Here is a 19,871-nt window from a genome sequence, read left to right on the forward strand (position 1 = left end):
GGTAAATGGAGTTAAGATCCAGATCTTTCATGATCTAACTGAATGGCAGAACAAGCTCAAGAGGCTGAATGGCCGATGCATGCTTCCACGTTCTTAAATGGCCTGGTTGCGTTTTACTTTTTATCCAATTTTGTCTCGTAAGTCTGCTTAGCTCTGATCTTAAAACAGCATGACAATTTTCATTTCCCATATCAGGGCTCCTTGTGCCTCGCAACCACTACTCACAGTTCATATAGGAATGAGTGACACTGCTGAGAAACAGTCACACTGTAAAAATGAAATGACACCATCGGCAAAATGACATATAGTTTCTCCTTTAGGGAACCTGAGCATAGAGACAGAAATGTTATTAGCTGATGCTGCAAATGGATAGACCACAAAGGCAAGCACAACCTGTATAAAAGTTCTTATATCTTACACATCCTTTGGATCTAATTTCAATCTAGCAATGTTATAAGAACCCAATATAATGCTTCCTCCAATGTATTTTGGATGCCTGGTGACACTCTTTAAACTTCCTTCAAGCCCGAGGTGTCCAACTCTGAGTGTGAAGACCTACGGAACCAGCTCCACACATCAGCGGCTGGGGAGAGGAGGCAGTTAAGCTGATGGCACATTGTAAAACTCCAGAAATTGAATTCTTTACATTCAAGAAAGAAAGAACTTGCATTTATATAGTGCCATTAACAATCTCAAGATGTCCCAAAATGCTTTACAGCCAGTTAAGTACTTTTGACGTGTAGTCACTGCTGTAATGTAGAAAACATGGCAGCCAATTTGCACACAGCAAGATCCCACAAATAGAATTGGAATAATTATCAAATAATCTGTTTTAAGTGATGTAGGCTGAAGGATAGATATTGGACAAGATGCCAGGATGAAGTCCCCTGTTCTTCAAATTTATTCCATGGGACCTTTTACAAGGCTCTGAGAGGGCAGATGGGGCCTCAATTTCATCTGAAAGACAGGTAGGAGAAGCACAAGTCTGCATCAGAGGCCACTCCTCCAAGGTACAACTGCCTTAATTCCAAGTATACTCAGGGGCTGATCATGATTTCCTACACAGGCCCAGCAAAAACCTAACACAACAAACTAGCAGCAGTCTCCAGGCAGACCTCAGTCCAAGATAAAAAAAAATAATTCCCCAGGATAGCAAAGAAACACAATAGACGCCCAGAGGAGTTGTAGCTTTTCTGTTAATTACTACCTTTAGAAAGGAGCTGAATGATTAGCTGCTGAGAATGGGTTTGAGGGCTTGGAGCACTAATAGTGCTGTTTTTTATTTAGAGAGATAGGAGAAATTCATTATCAATTCGTACTGGGAGCAACTATGTGAGTGGTGCCTGTACACCATAGGAGATATCTCACTAACAATTGGGATTTGGAGCTCAAAGGGCTGGGTTTTATTTACAAGTTGATTCTATAACCATGGCACCTCCAGATAAAAAGAAGGTAGTTTCTCTGATGGCCTAACACAGCACTGCATGGCATAACAATGAGTTGCACAAACTGGAAGATCCTAGTTCAATCCCTGGTCTGTACTAAGTTTATTGATTGGTTCCGGGACACCAGTTGGAGCCGGAGGCTTCAAAGAAAAGACAGCCATGATTTCTATCTCTGAGTTGCTGTCTCATGACCCGGGTGCAAGTTCGATGAGACGAGAAACGGGCTCTGGCAAGCTACTCGCCAAAGCTCATCATCAATACAGAATGGCAAGAGGGTTGTTGGGGTCTGTGGAACTGTACCCAGCTTGAGTGAGCAGAGGACGGGTAAAACTGGTAGCTGACATGGTTCAGCAACAGCCATTGTTTGTGAAGCCAAGGTGCCCAAGATATTGCTCCTCAATGAAGTTGAAATCTCCCTGAAGACCCACTATGGGTATGTACTCCTGTACAGTGTCCTCCTCCTTCAGCTGCTCCTCAATATCTCCGCTCTCTCCTGCTTTACCCTCCTCATCCACCAGTCCCAAAGGCAACCCTATCAGACCATCCATGACTGCAGTAAAATTTGACTGTTTCTTAACTGGGGTAGAGATCGTATCATATAGATGATCAGTATATTTATAGATAGCACTTGATCCATGAGATCTCCTGGACTGGGTTTGATCATCTGAGGAAGTTGTAGAGGAATTTTCCCTAGCATTTTTCCCTTATTTATTGTCCTGGGTTTTCTTTCTCTGTGTTTTTGCCTCTTCCAGGAGATTATATGGCAATGAATGGGAGGCAAGGAAGTTTTTAGTCATGATGTTCCAACCATTATGAGTGTGGGCCAGGTTTGATGGACCAGCTCGCAAGCCTTATTCTGCCTGCCAATTTTGTATGTTTATAGCCTGTGTGTACTGGATGAGCCTTTTAAATAGCACTGTTGTAAGGACCTTCCTGCCTGTTAGTGCCATAGGTTGCTGGGCTAGTTTATCACATGGCGTTGGGACAGACCTATATCACAAAAGATTTCCTACAACAAGGGTAAGCCACTAATTTGAATACTTTAGCGACATAAGTAGTTCTGGCTTGCACCCTGGACGCCTACAGAGCAGCCTGATCCAATATAGTGGGCAGTGCACAATACTGGATGCTTAGATGCTCTTTTGCACCTGAAACTCGGCACAGTGGCGCAGTGGTTAGCCCTGCAGCCTCACAGCTCCAGCGACCCAGGTTCAATTCTGGGTACTGCCTGTGTGGAGTTTGCAAGTTCTCCCTGTGTCTGCATGGGTTTCCTCCGGGTGCTCCGGTTTCCTCCCACATGCCAAAGACTTGCAGGTTGATAGGCGAATTGGCCATTATAAATTGCCCCTAGTATAGGTAGGTGGTAGGGAAATATAGGGACAGGTGGGGATGTGGTAGGAATATGGGATTAGTGTAGGATTAGTATAAATGGGTGGTTGATGGTTGGCACAGACTCGGTGGGCCGAAGGGCCTGTTTCAGTGCTGTATCTCTAAACTAAACAAAAATTCCTAGGTCTGAGTGTCATCTGTCTCCAAATGCACAGCCAGGACATTAGTATACCTTTATAGTAAGGAGTTAGATAATGTGCCCTTATACTCAACCATGTATCTCAATATCCTGTTAGCTTTTTAATTGTTTTGTTACACAGCATATAAATTGAAAGCAACAGGTTTATATTTTCTCAGACCTTTACTAAGAAATCTCCCTTTATAAATCATTTCTCTTGCACCTCACCATTTCTCATTTACAGCCCCATTTCCCTTCTGGTTGCAATCTTCGTCTAGCCCACTTGGATCCCTCAATTCCATCTCTGCCTCTTTTTTTAAACTGCACTTTGCAGATCAAATCATTTCCCCCCAATAGCTTATGGCACTCAGTTTCCTTTGTTGAGACAGCAGTTTTAAACACCATCTTGACTTGGAACTATATTGACGTTCCTTCACTGTTGCTGGGTCAAAATCCTGGAACTTGCTTCCTAACAGCTCTGTGGGTGTGCCTACCTCACATGGACTGCAGCGGTTCAGGAAGGCAGCTCAACACCACCTTCTCAAGGGCAATTAGGGATGGGAAATAAATGCTGGCCTTGTCAGCTATGCCCACATCCCATGAATGAATAAAAACTCAGCCTGCATTTACATCGAAACAGCAATAGGCCATTCAGCTCGAGACTCTTCTGCCATTCCTTTAGATCATGACTAAACTGTACCTCAACTCCATTTACCAGTCTTGTGCACAATGAACGCTTTTGTCAGTGTACCTGCAGAGACATCAGCTTGTAACATTTTCCCCCATATATGTGGAAGGAATTCAATTTTCCCTTCTCCATGCTCCAGCAATGGAATTTTACACGAAGGCTCCAGACTGTTCTCTGTCATGGCTACTGCACTTTGAAGGCTGATAAGATGAGGCAATTTGTATTCAGTCAATGAGAAAAAACAAACACAACTGTGAAGAGGAACTGAAGTGAGGAGGCAGAAGCAGTCTTCGTGCCAGTATATATTACACACTAGTGAGATCCAAATTACATGACAGAAAATAGCTAGTCAATAAGCAATAGTGACAGGCCCAACATCAGCAATACCTGTGCTAACAAATCCGACCTGATTTTTCAATCGGAATTTCTGACAAACACCCTGAGATCTCACTATGCTTGGGTGGGTGCACCTTGGAACACACAATGAAAGTCCAACATCATAAAATCATTCAGAACAGAAAGAGGCCATTCGGCTCATTGTGTCTGTGCTAACTCTTTGAAAGAGTTATCCAATTAGTCTTATTCCCCCTGCTCTTTTCCCACAGCCCTGTAAATTTTTCTTTTTCATGTTTGTATTCAATTCCCTTTTGAAAGTTATTATGACATCTGCTTCCACCACCTTTTCAGGCAGTGCCTTCCAGATCATAACAACTCGCTACATAAAAAAAAATACTTATCTCCCCCTCTGGTTCTTTTGTGAGTCTATTGTCTGCCCACCACAAACACAAAGACTGGCAGTAACAAGTAACTACCAGCCAGTGCCATAAAGTAAAATGGCAGCACACAATGGGTGCTCTCCAAAGTTTGCACTGCACATGGGCAGGCACAATGTCTTCCTTCATGTGGAACATGCCCACACGCGTGCAGTAACTGTCCAAATTTCAGAGGCAATCGGAGTCTTGATGACCAAGTATAACTTTGCCTGCTCATGTGAGTTGCCACTGCTGGAGTGCTTTTATGGGCAAATACAGTCGTGCAATATCATATAAAGTGCAAGGCACACTGACGCTCTGAGTTTCAGAACTAGAGTGTTGCTAACTGCTGCTAGTAATAACACCACTCGCATGAGTGAAGAGCTAAAGGTTGGCACACTTCATACCATCCTTACTACTGTAGAACGAGGACAACCAAATTGTCAGATAATTCTGCCAAAACCATCTTTATTCTATTTCCTCAACAACAAACTGGGATTTCACAATACACAGCCTTCAAACTCTCAGGATCTCACTGTTGCTGAACATGAGCAAGTTTTGGGGGAACCAGTGGAGTGGAAGCTGCTCCTTGATGGAGCATTGGGAACTCAATTCTAAAGAAAACTACCTCTAGAAAAAATTGTCATGATCTATCTGGCTTGCAATGGATTCAGTTCGCAAAGGGTCAAATGTTCAGAGGCACTGATTATCCAGGATATTTATTCAAATCACTGGTTGGATCATCAGGGAAAGTTATCAGTTAACCAGCTTGCATATTCATCTAACAGCCCCCATCTTACGTCATTGTTGCATTAGAAATTAGACAATAAAGAAATGGCCAGTTAGTGAGGAATGTGAAGCCCACTTGCAGGAATGACCAGTGACGACGAAATGTTAATGCAGATACAAAGTTTGTCACTGCGATGTTCCAAAACCCTTAGGAGCACACGTCAAATCTTTGTACTTACTTCAACAGGTTCCCCAGATTGAAGAGCGCACGGTTATGCTGAGGGTTCAATTCCAAAGCCTGTCTATAATGGACTTCCGCCTCAGACATGTCCTTGGTCAATGTGCCAAGGTTGTTCAGTGCGCTGGCGTGATGTGGGTACAACCTGGAAGAAAACAGATTGAAGATCCCAACAGGGAACATAAGAAATTCATTATCAGATACAACACAAAAACGTCACGGGAAATTTATGAATAATGACATGTGCAGACATTTAATCTGCATCATTACCTATTCAAAGAAGAGCACTTCCATTCTCCTGGCCCTCTGACTAATATTTCTCCCTCAGCAACGCCGCTAAAAATAGATTAACTGCTGAGTCATCTCCATTGCTGTTTGCAGGACTGTACCCTGCACAAAATAGCTGCCGTGTTTGGCCTACATAACAAGAGTGACTGCCCTTCAAAAATAATTCAACTGTTAAGTGCTTTTGGGCATCCTGAGTTCTTGATAAAGTGGGAGAGAAATTTAAGTCTTTCTCTTTTCTCCAAGGTTTTGATCTCTATGTTTTCTCCAAACTTTCCCTTTCTCCCTCTTATCTGCAACCAGACCTGTGTTACACTGTCTGTCTGGTATGCCACATATGCTAGACCTAAAACCAATCTTTTGATAACCAGACACAAAGCAGAAAACAAGACAGAGTAAGTAATACTCTGCTCTGCATCTGCTAAATGGCACCAGGCCACCTCATTCCTAAACAGAAAAAGGTGTAGCTATGGTAACTTTTATACTGCCCTTCATCAGGAAGCACAAAGGAATTGGACTATGGCCAGGCAGTCGCTCTACACGACAGACTTTGAACACTGAGCCAAGCCTCTTCAGCAGGAGACTGTCCTTTTGTTCCAGGAAATGTTTCAGGTCTGCAGACCAAGGGTTAAGCAAATAGAGCAAGGAAAACACGGACCTCGCTGCTTACCTCAGTGCTGTTTTGTAATGATAAACTGCTTCATCATGGCGACCGTAGTCTTTCAGAAAGTTGGCATAGTTGTAGTGCACCTTGGCATTAAGGGGTAAAGTATAAACTCCAGACCTGTAGAGACAGACAGGGAAAAAAACCCAACCAGAATTACAGCCTCAGAGTGATTTTTGGTGTGGACACAAGCTAACACCTCAATTTTTTCCTGTAAATTATTTTAAAGATATTTTTTAAGGTTTGAAGGCAACATCTTGGACACCTTCACTATTCTCTTCCCCTTCTTCCTGTTTTACCTTATTCACCATACATTACTACTGCAACATCAGTGGTCTGGAATTTATACTTCTGCTGCCGTAATCGATGGTGGACGAAAACAATGGTGGCCCACACGTGCTTTAAGTGCAACGGCTCCTTTGAATAGCCGGGGCAGACCGCCCACCCCGATGACATGGAAGGGGTGGGGGGGGGGGGGGGGGGGGGGGAGTGGGGGTTCATCCCCAGCAATGGCGTCAGCTGCCTTTGCACAGGTGCTGACACCATTTTTAAAGGGATTTGAGCCCTACCATTACATTCGAATATTTAAAGACACATTGATGTAAAACTGATGTTAAAAAATTAAATAAATTTATCTTGCCCCTCTCCCAACACCCCCAATAACCAGAGAATTAATTACCTGCCCTCTCTGCCACCAAAACACTTACCTTGTGCTCCTGACCTTCCTCCCCCCCCCCCAAAAGTTCATAAACGTTACACTCTAATCCTTCTCACCATCCCCTACACCAATGATATGACTTTGATGCTGCTCCCCACACCCCTCCCGCACTGAGAAAGGTACCTGCACCCCCTCCCTGCAAGTGTTCCGCCTCGGATCCCCGGATGGGGATCCGAAGGCGCAGGAGTGCCGGCCACAGTCTAATTTCCTTTCAAAATATCGCACTGGGACAGACAGTGGGAGCGTAAAGGTACTTAATTTGCTTATTTAAATTAATTTACATATTTAAATGGGGATCCCGTCGCCGAGCGGTGGTGGGGCCGCCACGAGGCCTCACCGCCACCGGCAAGATCGGGCCAGGCCTTCCCAACGTTGAGGCCCATGGCAGGCCTCTCCAGGAGGCATTTTCCGGCCTGCCACAACCCCTGATATCGGGGGGGGGGGGTGGGGGGGGGTGGTCTGTAAAATTCAGCCCAGTGTGTGTGCACCAATGAGCAACGTTATCCAGAAAAGGCAGCAGCAATAAATAAATGACAGCTTTGGTAATTAACGGGGTCATCTTTGCAGATCCTCCATCTTCTTATGAGAAAGACCCATCCAAAATCTTACGATGTGAAGCACAGTCCAACTGTTTGGGGATGAGTGTGTAAGAAAGAACATGGAGGGCTTACACCATGTTGCCGACATTGCATGAACAAAGAAGGAATTCATTTGAGCCATCCCAGTGGTTCAGAGATGAGGTCTCCATTCCAAAGCATTCAGATCATGGCAGTCCCAGGGTTCAATCCCCAGTTTGAGCTGAGTCACCTGACCTCAGTTGGGGCTGCTGTGGAGATGCAGCAATTGGTCGCAGCTCCTTTGGGTTAGGGAGGACAAAGGTGGCCAAGGATCCCATTCCTCTTCCTGCTTGAGGTCTACATGTGGGTGTGAACACCAGGTGTGAACCTCATACAGTCTCCCGCAGCTGTCAATGCTTAAATGAAGAACTGAAGGAGCCTACGCTTTTCAGAAGTGATGAGAAAGGGAGAAAATTATAGGGAAGAAGCTGCAGAGGCCATACTTAAGTGTGCACTACTTCTTTAAAATTACAGTTTTACTTTCAATGAAAAACATTACCTGCATATACAATGTTGTAAGATGGACATAAACAGGCTGTCAGGCCTATTAAATCTGGCCATTGATTTTCCCCACATGGCCCATCCAGTCCAATCCCACTCTCCTGCGCACTCCCCATATCTTTTAATACTCTTTTTCAAGCAACAGTCTAATTTCCTTTCAAAAGAATGTATGGACTCTGCTTCAATGAGGTCGCACGGCAGAGAATTCTACCATCTAACCATCCTCTATGTAAAGGCAATATTTTCCTTAAGCTTCTTTGTAATGCTTTTTGTGATTGTCGTAAATTCAAGCACTCTTGTTAGTGCCTCAGTGACCAGTGGAAACAGCTCATCAACTGTTTACCTGATCCCCATCTTTCACAATCTCTCTCTGGTCACTCTCTTAACCTTCTTACCCAAAACTGGAAATTATCTCTCCACCTTCAACTCCTTCCTCCCTGCTGAGTTCTCTGCTCTGCAACAAGACGTGTGTGAAGGTCACTGCCTCCAGATCCTACATCTTAACTGTCCCAGTGCCAGCCTACCCTCATTTACTTACTTAACTGCTTACTGTTGGGGACATCAAGACAAGGTCAAGATCAGGAGAAAAGAGGTCATGTCCTGTTCCATAACTTTTACATCACTGACTGGGTTATGTTGCAGTCCATCACTTTTCGAGCATTTGGACTTCTGCCTTTTACGCTTACAAATCCTATTTTCTTATTTTTGCCATATCGCACACCTAGATATAAACACAATTCCACAGCCGAGTTTTCTTTTTGGCGACTTAATTGGGACACTTTAAAACCAGACAGGTGTGGTCACAGTGCAGGCAGCTATTCTTCTGTCTCTCTGATGCCTGCTGGCACTTCTAGAATTTTCTGCCATAGGTGACTGCGAAACATGAATACCAAGTACAGGTTTATGACAGGGAAAAGCTTGTACAACACACTCCCAATCAGCATGAGATGTGAGCATCGCTGGCAAGGCCAGCATTTGTTGCTCAGTCCAAATTGCCCTTGAGAAGGTGGTGGTGAGCTGCCTTCTTGAACCGCTGCAGTCCATCTGGTGTAGGTACACAGTGCTGTTAGGGAGGGAGTTCCAGGATTTTGACCAAGTGCAGTGAACGAATGGCGCTACAGTTCCAAATCAGGATAGTGTGTGACTTGAAGGGAAACTTGCAGGTGGTGTTCCCATGTGTCTACTGCTCTTGTTTTCTAGGTGGTAGAGGTTGCAGGTTTGGAAAGTGCTCTGTCAATACTGTGGAGGTTTTACAATAGTGACAGATGCTGGTACAAACTGCTGCCACTGGACGCCGACGGTGGAGGGAGCGAGTGTTGAAGGTGGTGGATGGGGTGCCGATCAAGAGGGCTGTTTTGTCCTGGATGGTGTCGAGCTTCTTGAATGTTGTTGGAGCTGCACTCATCCAGGTAAGTGGAGAGGATTCCATCACACTCCTGACTTGTGCCTTGTAGATGGTGGACAGACTTTGGGGAGTCAGGAGGTGAGTTACTCATCACAGAATTCCCTTCCTCTGACCTGCTCTTGTAGCCACAGTATTTATGTAACTGGTCCAGTTCAGTTTCTGGTCAATGGTAATCCCCAAGATGTTGATGGTGGGGGATTCGGCAATGATAATGCCATTGAATGTCAAGGGGAGATTGTTAGATCCTGAATGTCATCCAGGTCTTGCTGCATGTGGACACCAACTACTTCAGTATCTGAGGAGTGGCGAATGATACTGAACACTGTACAACAGATCATAGTCATAGAGTCATACAGCACTGAAACAGGCCCTTTAGCCCACCGAGTCTGTGCCAACCATCAACCACCCACTTATACTAATCCTACATTAATCCTATATTCCCTACCACATCCCCACCTTCCCTCAATCCTCCTCCACCTACCTACACTAGGGGCAATTTACAATGGCCAATTTACCTATCAACCTGCAAGTCTTTGGCTGTGGGAGGAAACCGGAGCACCCGGCGGAAACCCACAAGGTCACAGGGAGAACTTGCAAACTCCACACAGGCAGTACCCAGAATTGAACCCGGGTCGCTGGAGCTGTGAGGCTGCGCTGCTAACCACTGAGCCACTGTGCTGCCCTAATCATCAGCGAACATCCCCACTTCTGACCTAATGTTAGAAGGAAGGTCATTGATGAAGCAACTGAAGATGGTTGGGCCTAGGGCACTACCCTGAGGAACTCCTGCAGCAATATCCTGAGGCTTAGGTGATTGGCTTCCAACAACCACAACCATCTTCCTTTGTGTTAGGTATGGCTCCAACCAGTGGAGAATTTTCCCCCAATTCCCATTGGTGTCCAGCTGAGGAGGAAATGGGGGGAATTGGGGGGCGGGGGATCAAATTATATGAAAGTAAATTTTCCTCTATGCTATGTTATGACACGAGCTGCAGCTATGCTCCCCCCGGCTTAGGCAACAGTGAAGCCGCACAAATGCCACCAGTACCATCCTACCTACATCCAAATCAGCCCAACTCTGGAAGATCTGCTGTGTTCAAAGCAGGGCACACTAACAGACAGAAATCCCAGCCGACAAATTTCCAGTGGGAATCATGGCATGAAGGACAATCAAGCCGCAAGTAGCTGAATGGGTTTGGAGGCAAGTTCACTCTTTTGGATCATAGATCTCACTGCTACCATTTCACCCTCTGTTAAAAAATCTCCGCTTAAACTATATCTTTATTAGTGTGCTCCCTCTGTAAAAGCACATCCACTCAAAAAAGGCCAAATTTCCCTGTGCTCGTCTCCTTTGTGGAGAGGTCCAGGTAACATGTTGGCTCTTTAACAGTCAAGCCTGATCAGCCCCCTCTCACCTGAACAGAGATTCTCTGGAGAGCCACACCTCATTCTGCTTCAGGGTCTTCCAGAAGAACAGTCCCAGAACAAGCAAGGTGGATACGGTGATGACGCTAGCTCCCCATTTACTGAGAACTCCACACAATCGGTTCAAGCCATGGACGACAAGGATGCAGTATCCCATACTGAAGTTAAAAGGGGGAAAAAACACATGACAATACTGGAAAATGAGGCCCCCCCCCCAAAATATGTCACAACTTCTAACAACGTTTACATTTTACAACAACAACCTGCATTTATATAAAGCCTTTAACGTAGATAAACCACCCAGGGTGGTTCACACAAGCATAATTGAATTTAAATGGATGACAAGTCAAAGAATGAGCTGTTAAAAGCAATGATGAAAAGCTTGGTCAAAGAGATGGGTTTTAAGGAGGGGGAATGGCGGAGAGGCAGTGAGGATTCGAAAGGGATATAAACTGTAATTGAAAGCACATACTGAAATAGTCTATGAAAGCATAGAAAGTGCTTCACTTGCAGACATGCACTGATGAATCAAACTGTGAATTACAAAGCCACACAGAGCCAAGGCCGGATTTCTTCAAAAAAGTTGCACGCGTGTACAAAACAGATCTTCCAGAGTATGCAGAAGAATGAATCGCGCGTGAAAGTGAAAAATGGTGTTGTAAAAGGAGCATGATATTTAGCATCACCGCCCCTGTTAATGAGAGGTGAAATCGCCAGAAATCCTGCTCATGACTGCCATCTGGGAATTCTGCTCGAAGGACACAAGGATGGATGTTGGTGGAGGGCAAAAGCAAGTTCAACCCGGATATCTCTCCACTATCGTAGTGTAGCTCAATATCTGTCCTCATGGATGGACAATGGTCAGCCATGAAATCAGGCCCCAGCCTGAGACACATCCCTCAGGAAAGGAGGGGAAAGTAAACACCCATTTTCATTACTAAATCATTCAGAAACATTCAACAGTTCCATGCTACCACCCAATTAAAATATTAACCATTAGAAACTGACTGCAGAACATTTACAAGTAATACAGATTTGGAATGAAACTGGCAAGTGGCCAACATTGTCAAACCTACAGGGGCTCAAGGGGAATGAAGTCCGGAGAAGAAGCTTCTTATTCCAAGTACACATCTATTTTATGGGATAATATAACATGCTCAGTCGAATTTGGTCACGTTTTGGAACAACACCAGTGGACAGCCTCAGGTCTGGTATACCTCCCTAAGAGGCCACTCCGGTACAGTCACTGACAGGAACTATCGAGTTGTATCCCAGATTAGCTCCACAGCAAAAAGCTCCAGGCCCCATCATCATGTCAATGAAAAGAAAGACATACGTTTATATAGCACTTTTCCCGACCACCGGATGTCTCAACGCACTTTACAGATAGTAAAGTACTTTTTGAAGTGTAGTCACTGTTGTGATGCAGCCAATTTGCTCACAGCAAGCTCCCCCAAACAGCAATGTGATAATGACCAGATAATCTATTTTTGAGATGTCGATTGAGGGTTAAATATCAGCCAGGGCACCAAGGATAACTCCCCTGCTCTTCTTCAAAACGGTACCATGGGATCTTTTACATCCACCCAAGCAAGCAGATGGGGCCTCAAATTAATGTTGCATCTGAAAGATAGCATCTCCGACAGTGCAGCACTCCCTCAGTACTGCACTGGAGCGTCAGCTTGAATTTTGCGCTCAAGCCCTGGAGTGGGACTTCAACCTGGAGAGTTCCCAACTGAGCCACGGTTGAAATTCCTTTAAAACTTAAAAGCCACCACACCCCAGGAAGTGACAACAACAGCCAGTGACATCAGCAGAGCGGCCCAACAGGGAGCAAGCAATGACAGGATCCATGGCAACAGCAACAATTTTACCAGAATGCCTCATAAAATTCAGTGATGTCAATTATTTCACCTAGAATGAGAATTAAGAAAGAACCTACATTTTTACAGCACCATTTATGATCTCAGCCCTTCCCAAAATGCTTCACATCCAATGCAAACAGCAATGGGATTAATAAATTTGTTTAGATGTGGTTGATTGAGGGAGGAATGTTGGTAAAGACACCAGGAGAACTCCCCTGCTCTTCTTCGAATATTGCCATGGGATCTTTAAAATCCGCCTCAACAGACAGATCATGCATTGGTTTAATGTCTCATCTGAAGTGCAGCACTCCCTCAATGTTGCAATAGAAAGTCGGCCTATACTACATGTTCAAGTCCTGGATGGGGATTGAAGTCCATGGTCTCAGTGTATGAAGTGAGCACCATCACTGAGCCAAGCTACCACACTGAAAAACAGTACTCATTTGAGACTCTCCTCCTATATCCTTTAAGATTATGAGTGTGTTTCCTGTCCTTATCTTCTCTCTAGTCACTTTTAATGAAATGCTTTTTTAAAAATTGCATTTCATTCTGCTGGGTGTGGAGGTGTCATGCAGGCCCCCACCTGCCAAGAATGAGGCATATTAATTTTGTCATATGAACATTGATTTTAAACTGTTGTTGGTGTGAAGAAATGACTTGTTTGAAGATCACCAGACACTGGGCTGGAAGGACATTTGCATACTAAATGATGCTGCTTGTGGAGACAAAGGACTATTCCCTGCTCCAATTAACCCAAATGGATTTTGATCACTGGACATTGAAGGTGTAAGGAAGTGCATTCCAGGCCCTGCTAAGATGATACAATCCACAGAGCCAGGACCAGCTAGTCACATGACTAACTGGCTGGTCCAGGTTTTTTGAACTAGCCACAGGACAGTTTGAATTCAGGAGGCAGTGTGCAACTGAAGCTGGAACAAGGAAGCCCCTCTCTCTCTCTCGCTTTCTCACGAGCCACCGGACCCACAGAAGACACATAAACCTCAAGAGAGAAAAGACTCCTACATCGGAACAAGCTGAAGTGTGAACTGGGCCCCAACGAACTGCAAGACTTACCGATAACCAAAGACTCCACATTGAACTTAAAGGGCTGTAACTACCAGATATTGCTTCAAACTTTTCCCCTTTATAGCTTCTACTTTTTCTGTCTCTATCTGCGCGTGTGTTTATCGTGTATGCATGCTAGCTTGGTCACTTTACATATTCGTAGTCGTTAACTGGATTAGAGTTTAAGATTAATAAACTTCTACCTTTCTTTGTTTAAATCTAAGGAAACCTGGTTGATTTCTTTGCCTTACAATTGGAGCAGTGAACAAGGATTCACCGAGGGGGAGCTAAAAACACAGTGTTTTCAAATTAAACCTGTTACGGTTAACCAGGCACAGGCTGAGAGGGAACCCCTAGACCCCTTCTCACCTGGTCGTAACAGAAATATGGGGACAACTGTCCTGGATTTGACCCACAGACAAACGATAGAAATTGGAAGTGGGAAGTCAAATTGATCCCAAACAAAAAGAGAAAAGATTTCAATACAGGTTTTCTTATGGTTGTGTGTGCTAGAATACTAACATGCCTGCGACGGAACCTAGTAGCTGTCCAAGCCAGGGGAAAGTAACTTGAGATAAGTTAAATGCACTGTCTATTGAGGAGTTGAGGGAAATGGCTGAGCAGTGTGGGATCACTGAATATGGAAAGGCTAAGAAGTCTGCACTCCTAAGACTAGTGGTCAACCATTTTTCCCTTGAATCTGAAGAAGCAGCACCAGGGTTAGAAATAGACCCAGATGGGGTACTGCTAGCAGATACAACTGGAAAAATAGGAAACTTGAATTAGAAGAGAAAGAGAGAGAGAGACAGAGAGAAAGAAAGAAAGAGAGAGAGACAGGAGATAGAGAAAGAGAGGAGAGAGAGAAAGAAAGAACCTTCCAGAAAGAATGCAAAAAGAGAGAGGTGAAGCAGCTTGAGTTAACTAGGGAGCGACAGAGTAACCCCAGTGAAAGCATGGCCAATATGGAGGAGCGTAATTCAGGGCTGGCTACAGAATTGTTAAAACTCCCAAATGATCCCAAAATTCAGTGAGGGAGACGTGGAGGCATTTTTTGTGTCTTTTGAAAACTGGCAAGGCAGTTAAAGTGGCCAGCTAAGGCTTGGACTCTGTTGTTACAGAGCAAATTAGAAGGAAACGCCCATGAGGTTTATTCGGTGTTGCCAGATAAGAGTTCATCAGATTATGAACTGACAAAAAATGCTACCCTTGGGGCATGAGTTAGTACTGGAAGCCTATCGTCAAAAGTTTAGAACCCTCAAGAAGCAAGCTGATCAAACTTACCTGGAGTTTGAGAGAAATAAGCAGCTGGCTTTTGACCAGTGGCTGAGGGCTCTTAAAGTACAGCTCAGCTATGAAAATCTCACAGAAGTAATTTTGTTAGAGCAATTTAAAAACTCTTTTCCACTCTCCATAAAGATACATGTGGAGGCTCATAAAGCCCGGCAGGCAGCAGTCCTGGCCAATGAGTTTGCTTTCATTTACAAGTCAGTTTCCAAGGGGAGAACCTTTCCTAATCACCCCCACAAATCGGAAAAGGACAAAGGGTGGGAAGATGTTAGAAGCCCAAGCAGTCCTGGGAGGTGAAAGAAAAGCAGGAGACACAGGGGGCCCTCCTCCAGCCAAAAAGGAAGGTGCTGTGAGCGACAGTGAGACCCAGAGACCTGTTGGCTTCCATTGTAATAAAGCAGGGCATTTCAGAGCTGACTGCTAGAAACTAAAGGGAAAACCTGTAGGGTTAATTAGGGTACACCCACTCAGTGAAGAACAGAACCTGATGGAAAGCATAGCAGAACTAACTGTTGCCTTAACTTCCGTAAGAGTGAGACCCAAGAAGCTTAATGATGCAAGTGCAGGAAAATTTAATAGGATTCCTGAAGGTTATAAGGGCAAGCAAGCCCATAGTAATTCTCAGGGACATAGGAGCCACTAGATCCCTTTTGCTGGGAAAAGGCCTGACCTTTCCCCTAGAGAGTGCAGTAAACAGCAGAATGGTGGCGAATGGTATTGGAGGGCAGTGTATGCCTGTACACCGGGTGCACTTGGAGTGTGACCTAGTTTCGGGACCGGTGACCATAGGGATTGTCGCTAGTTTGACAGTGGACGGGGTTGACCTGCTCCTTGGTAATGATCTGGTGGGGATGAAGGTGATAGCTTCCCCATGGGTGAAAGAGAGACCGCAGGAGGTCAGAGAGACAGGGCAGTGGCAGGAGACGGTCCCCTGCAGTTTCCCTGAATGTGTAATGAGCAAGGCCATGATCAAACCAGCTCCCCCAGAGGAGACTGAATTGGCACTGCAGGGAAATGACCACGAGGTCTGTCTGTCTGAGACTTTCTTTGGAAAGTTAGAAGACGCAAGGAATGAGTTAAATGGATTTTCCCTAGCTAAGGCTCAGCGAGCCGACCCAGTATTGAGAGAGTTAGCAAAGGCTGCCCAGTCTGAAATTGAAGCAGAGGGAATCCCTGATTGCTACTATTTGAAGAATGAGGTACTGATGAGGAAATGGAGTTCTCCTCACAGACCTGAAAGCAAGGAGTGGACAGTGGTTCACCAGTTAGTGGTGCCACAGAGGTACCGGAGAGAAATATTAAGATTGGCCCATGAGATTACAATGGCTGTACATGTCAGTTTACGAAAAACTGAAGCCCTAAGAAAGCAGTTTGACTGTCACAAACTCCACAAAGATGTGATGGAGTACTGTAGGAGTTGCTACATGTGCCAAGCTGAGGGGGAACCCCAACCTACAGTGAAATCTGCACCCCTAAGTCCTGTATCAGTGTTTGGAGGACCCTCCAGCAGAGGGCTGGTAAACTGTAAGGGACCCCTGCCGAAAACAAAAGGGGACAGGCAGGCACCAGGTTAGAAAGGAACAGGGAAAAGGCGACCAGGAGGGCAGGTTAAAGAAATCCGGGAAGAATCCCAGATGAAAACCCCTACAGTCCGGTCAGTCAACCCCGAAATATTTGAAAAGTTAGACCCCTCATCCTGCTATGTAAATGCAGGAAGTAGAAGCACCCCACCAGAGTTGCTAACAGCATTTACAGGAACCTGCAGAGACAAAGAAAGTCCTCAAGAGGGCAGAGAAACCATGAGGGTGATGTCTCACCTAGCTGAAGTGCCACAGGGGAGTGCAGCAGAATCTGGACGAATACCTGCAAGCAGGAGTGTTCCAGAGGACAAAGGGAAGATTAGCAAAGAATCCTCCCCCACAGTCAGAAAAAAAGGGAACCAGCCATTCCCTAAGGTGAAAAGCTCTTGCATGACTCATCAAAGCACTGAAACAGAGTTCAGAATAGAACCGCCCACTGCCGCCGCCCCTGAGCAGAATTCCAACCTAGGGCTAATTAAATCTAACCATCGCCACCACCCACCAGCCACCACCCCCACCCCAGTCCTCAACAAGAACAAGGACATCTTAGGCAGTCATAGAAATGTGCAAACTGAAAAAAAGAACTTCCCCAAAAACCACGTTTATTGAGATGCCAAAAAGGCGGTTTAAAGCAGCAATGTTACTCAGAAAAGTCAGGTTGTAACAATTGTTCAGGTTCTAAATGAATGAGAGAGATGCATGTGTGTTTCCTGTCCTTATCTTCTCTCTAGTCACTTTTAATGAAATGCTTTTTTAAAAATTGCATTTCATTCTGCTGGGTGTGGAGGTGTCATGCAGGCCCCCACCTGCCAAGAATGAGGCATATTAATTTTGTCATATGAACATTGATTTTAAACTGTTGTTGGTGTGAAGAAATGACTTGTTTGAAGATCACCAGACACTGGGCTGGAAGGACATTTGCATACTAAGAGATGCTGCTTGTGGAGACAAAGGACTATTGCCTGCTCCGATTAACCCAAATGGATTGTGATCACCAGACATTGAAGGTGTAACGAAGCATATTCCAGGCCCTGCTAAAATGATACAATCCACAAAGGCAGGACTGGTTAAACCAGCTGGTCACATGACTAACTGGCTGGTCCAGGTTTTTTGAACTAGCCACAGAACAGTTTGAATTCAGAAAGCAGTGTGCAACTGAAGCTGAAACAAGGAAGCCTCTCTCTCTCTCCCTTTCTCTCAAGCCACCGAACCCACGGAAGACACGTAAACCTCAAGAAAGAAAAGATTCCTACATCGGAGCAAGTTGAAGTGTGAACTGGGCCCCAACGAATTGCAAGACTTACCGGCAACCAAAGACTCCACATTGAACTTAAAGGACTGTAACTACCAGATATTGCCTCAAACTTTTCCCCTTTATTCCTTCTACTTTTTCTGTCTCTATCTGTGTGTGTGTTTATCGTGTATGCATGCTAGCTTGGACGTGTTACATATTCGTAGTTGTTAACCGGATTAGAGTTTAAGATTAATAAACTTCTACCTTTCTTGTTTAAATCTAAGGAAACCTGTTTAATTTCTTTGCCTTACAATTGGAGCAGTGAACAAGGATTCACTGAAGGGGAGCTACAAACACAGTGTTCTCAAATTAAACCCTGTTACGGTTAAACCAGGCACAGGCTGAGAGGGAACCTCTAGACCCCTTCTCACCTGGTCGTAACAAAGACAATATTGTACTGTGAAATGGTCCTGGAAGATTTGAAGACTGTACATTTCTTTATCAGCAGTATGGAAGATTTCTAGCAAAGTCAGTTATGTGAAATCAGTAAATTTGCTGTATGATACTGATTAGGGAACCACCACATCTGGGTCACAGTAAACATCAAAATCTGTACTACAGATCTTGGACTACCCGTGAACATCACCAATGCTGGTTTGCTATTCCACACTCCACTACTCCAATCCTCTCCCATCACCCATTCTTCATTCCCCATAAACTTCAGCTCATCCAAAACTCTATGCCCATATTCTAATTCGCATCAAGTCCCATTCACCCATGTTACCCTGCGCTCATCAACCTACATCGGCTCCTCATCCAACAACACCTCAATTTTAACATTCTCATGTTCAAATAACTCTATGGCCTTTTCCTCTTTATCTCTATATTCTCCTCCAACAACAACTTGCATTTATATGGCACATGTAACGTAGTAAAATGTCCTAAGGCACTTCACAACAGCGATTTCAATAAGAACATTGACATTTTTGACTTTAAGCCACATGAGATACTTTACCAAAAGCTTGATCAAAGAAGTAGGTTTTAAGAAGCATCTTAGGAGAGAGAGAGAGAGAGAGAGAGATATTTTGGGAGTGAATTCCAGAGCTTGGGGCCAAGGCAGCTGAAAGCATGGCCGCTAAAGGCATCATGATTAAAATCACTCTAAGGCCAAAATTGGAAGAGTGCGGAGATCTAGAAGGCTCGTAGGCTCGAGATATAGGGAGTGGTGAGGCCATGGAGAGATTTGAAAAGAAGGATGAGCATTTTAAAATGGAGGTATTGGACTGGGAGCCAGTGAAGGTCGACAAGGACAGGGATGATGGGTGGATGAGATATGGAGCAAGATACAGACAGCAGAGTTTTATATGAGCACAAGTTCATGGAGGGTGGAAGATGGGAGGTCAGCCAGAACAGCACTGGGATAGTCAAGTCTAGAGAAGGAGCAGGAGGTGGGTCTCACAGAAAGATAAGGTCATAGAAAGCACTGCAGGAGATGGGATAGAATCTAGGGAAAGATGTGAGTTCAGAGCTTGGACAGCAGGGAACATTTAGGGAAATTTGTCCCGATGGGCTAGGGGAAAGGAGGAAAGTGGCAGAAGCAGCAGAATGGATGGTTTGCTCTTTGTGGCAAAAAAGTCCATGAATTCCTCGCACTTATTGTCGGAGGTTAGAGTAGAGGAGGCAGGGAAGGGCGGTTTAAGACGACAGTTTGTGGTGAAGAGAAGCCGTAGATTACCTTTGCAATCGTTTGAGTATTGAGAAGATTTAGTGATAGAGAGCACAATCCAATAATATAAAATCAAAATACTGCAGATGCTGGAAATCTGAAATAAAAACAAGAAATGCTGGAAATACTCAGCAGGTCTG

General features: G+C 44.7%; 1 protein-coding gene across 4 annotated transcripts in view; it reads right to left on the reverse strand.

Moving 5' to 3' along the window:
* The window catches only part of tmtc1 (transmembrane O-mannosyltransferase targeting cadherins 1), a 236,714-nt gene that overhangs the window by 97,289 nt on the left and 119,554 nt on the right, over positions 1–19,871 (reverse strand). For all 4 annotated transcript variants that reach the window (XM_068051004.1, XM_068051005.1, XM_068051006.1 and 1 more), the window contains exons 9-11: positions 10,965–11,132; positions 6,315–6,428; positions 5,361–5,504 (exon numbers count right to left, since the gene is read on the reverse strand). In XM_068051004.1, coding sequence (XP_067907105.1) covers positions 5,361–5,504; positions 6,315–6,428; positions 10,965–11,132 — 426 coding nt within the window. The remainder of the gene's footprint in view (positions 1–5,360; positions 5,505–6,314; positions 6,429–10,964; positions 11,133–19,871) is intronic.

This window comes from Heterodontus francisci, chromosome 18 (genome assembly GCF_036365525.1).
Source record: "Heterodontus francisci isolate sHetFra1 chromosome 18, sHetFra1.hap1, whole genome shotgun sequence".
In the NCBI taxonomy this organism is placed as follows: domain Eukaryota; kingdom Metazoa; phylum Chordata; class Chondrichthyes; order Heterodontiformes; family Heterodontidae; genus Heterodontus; species Heterodontus francisci.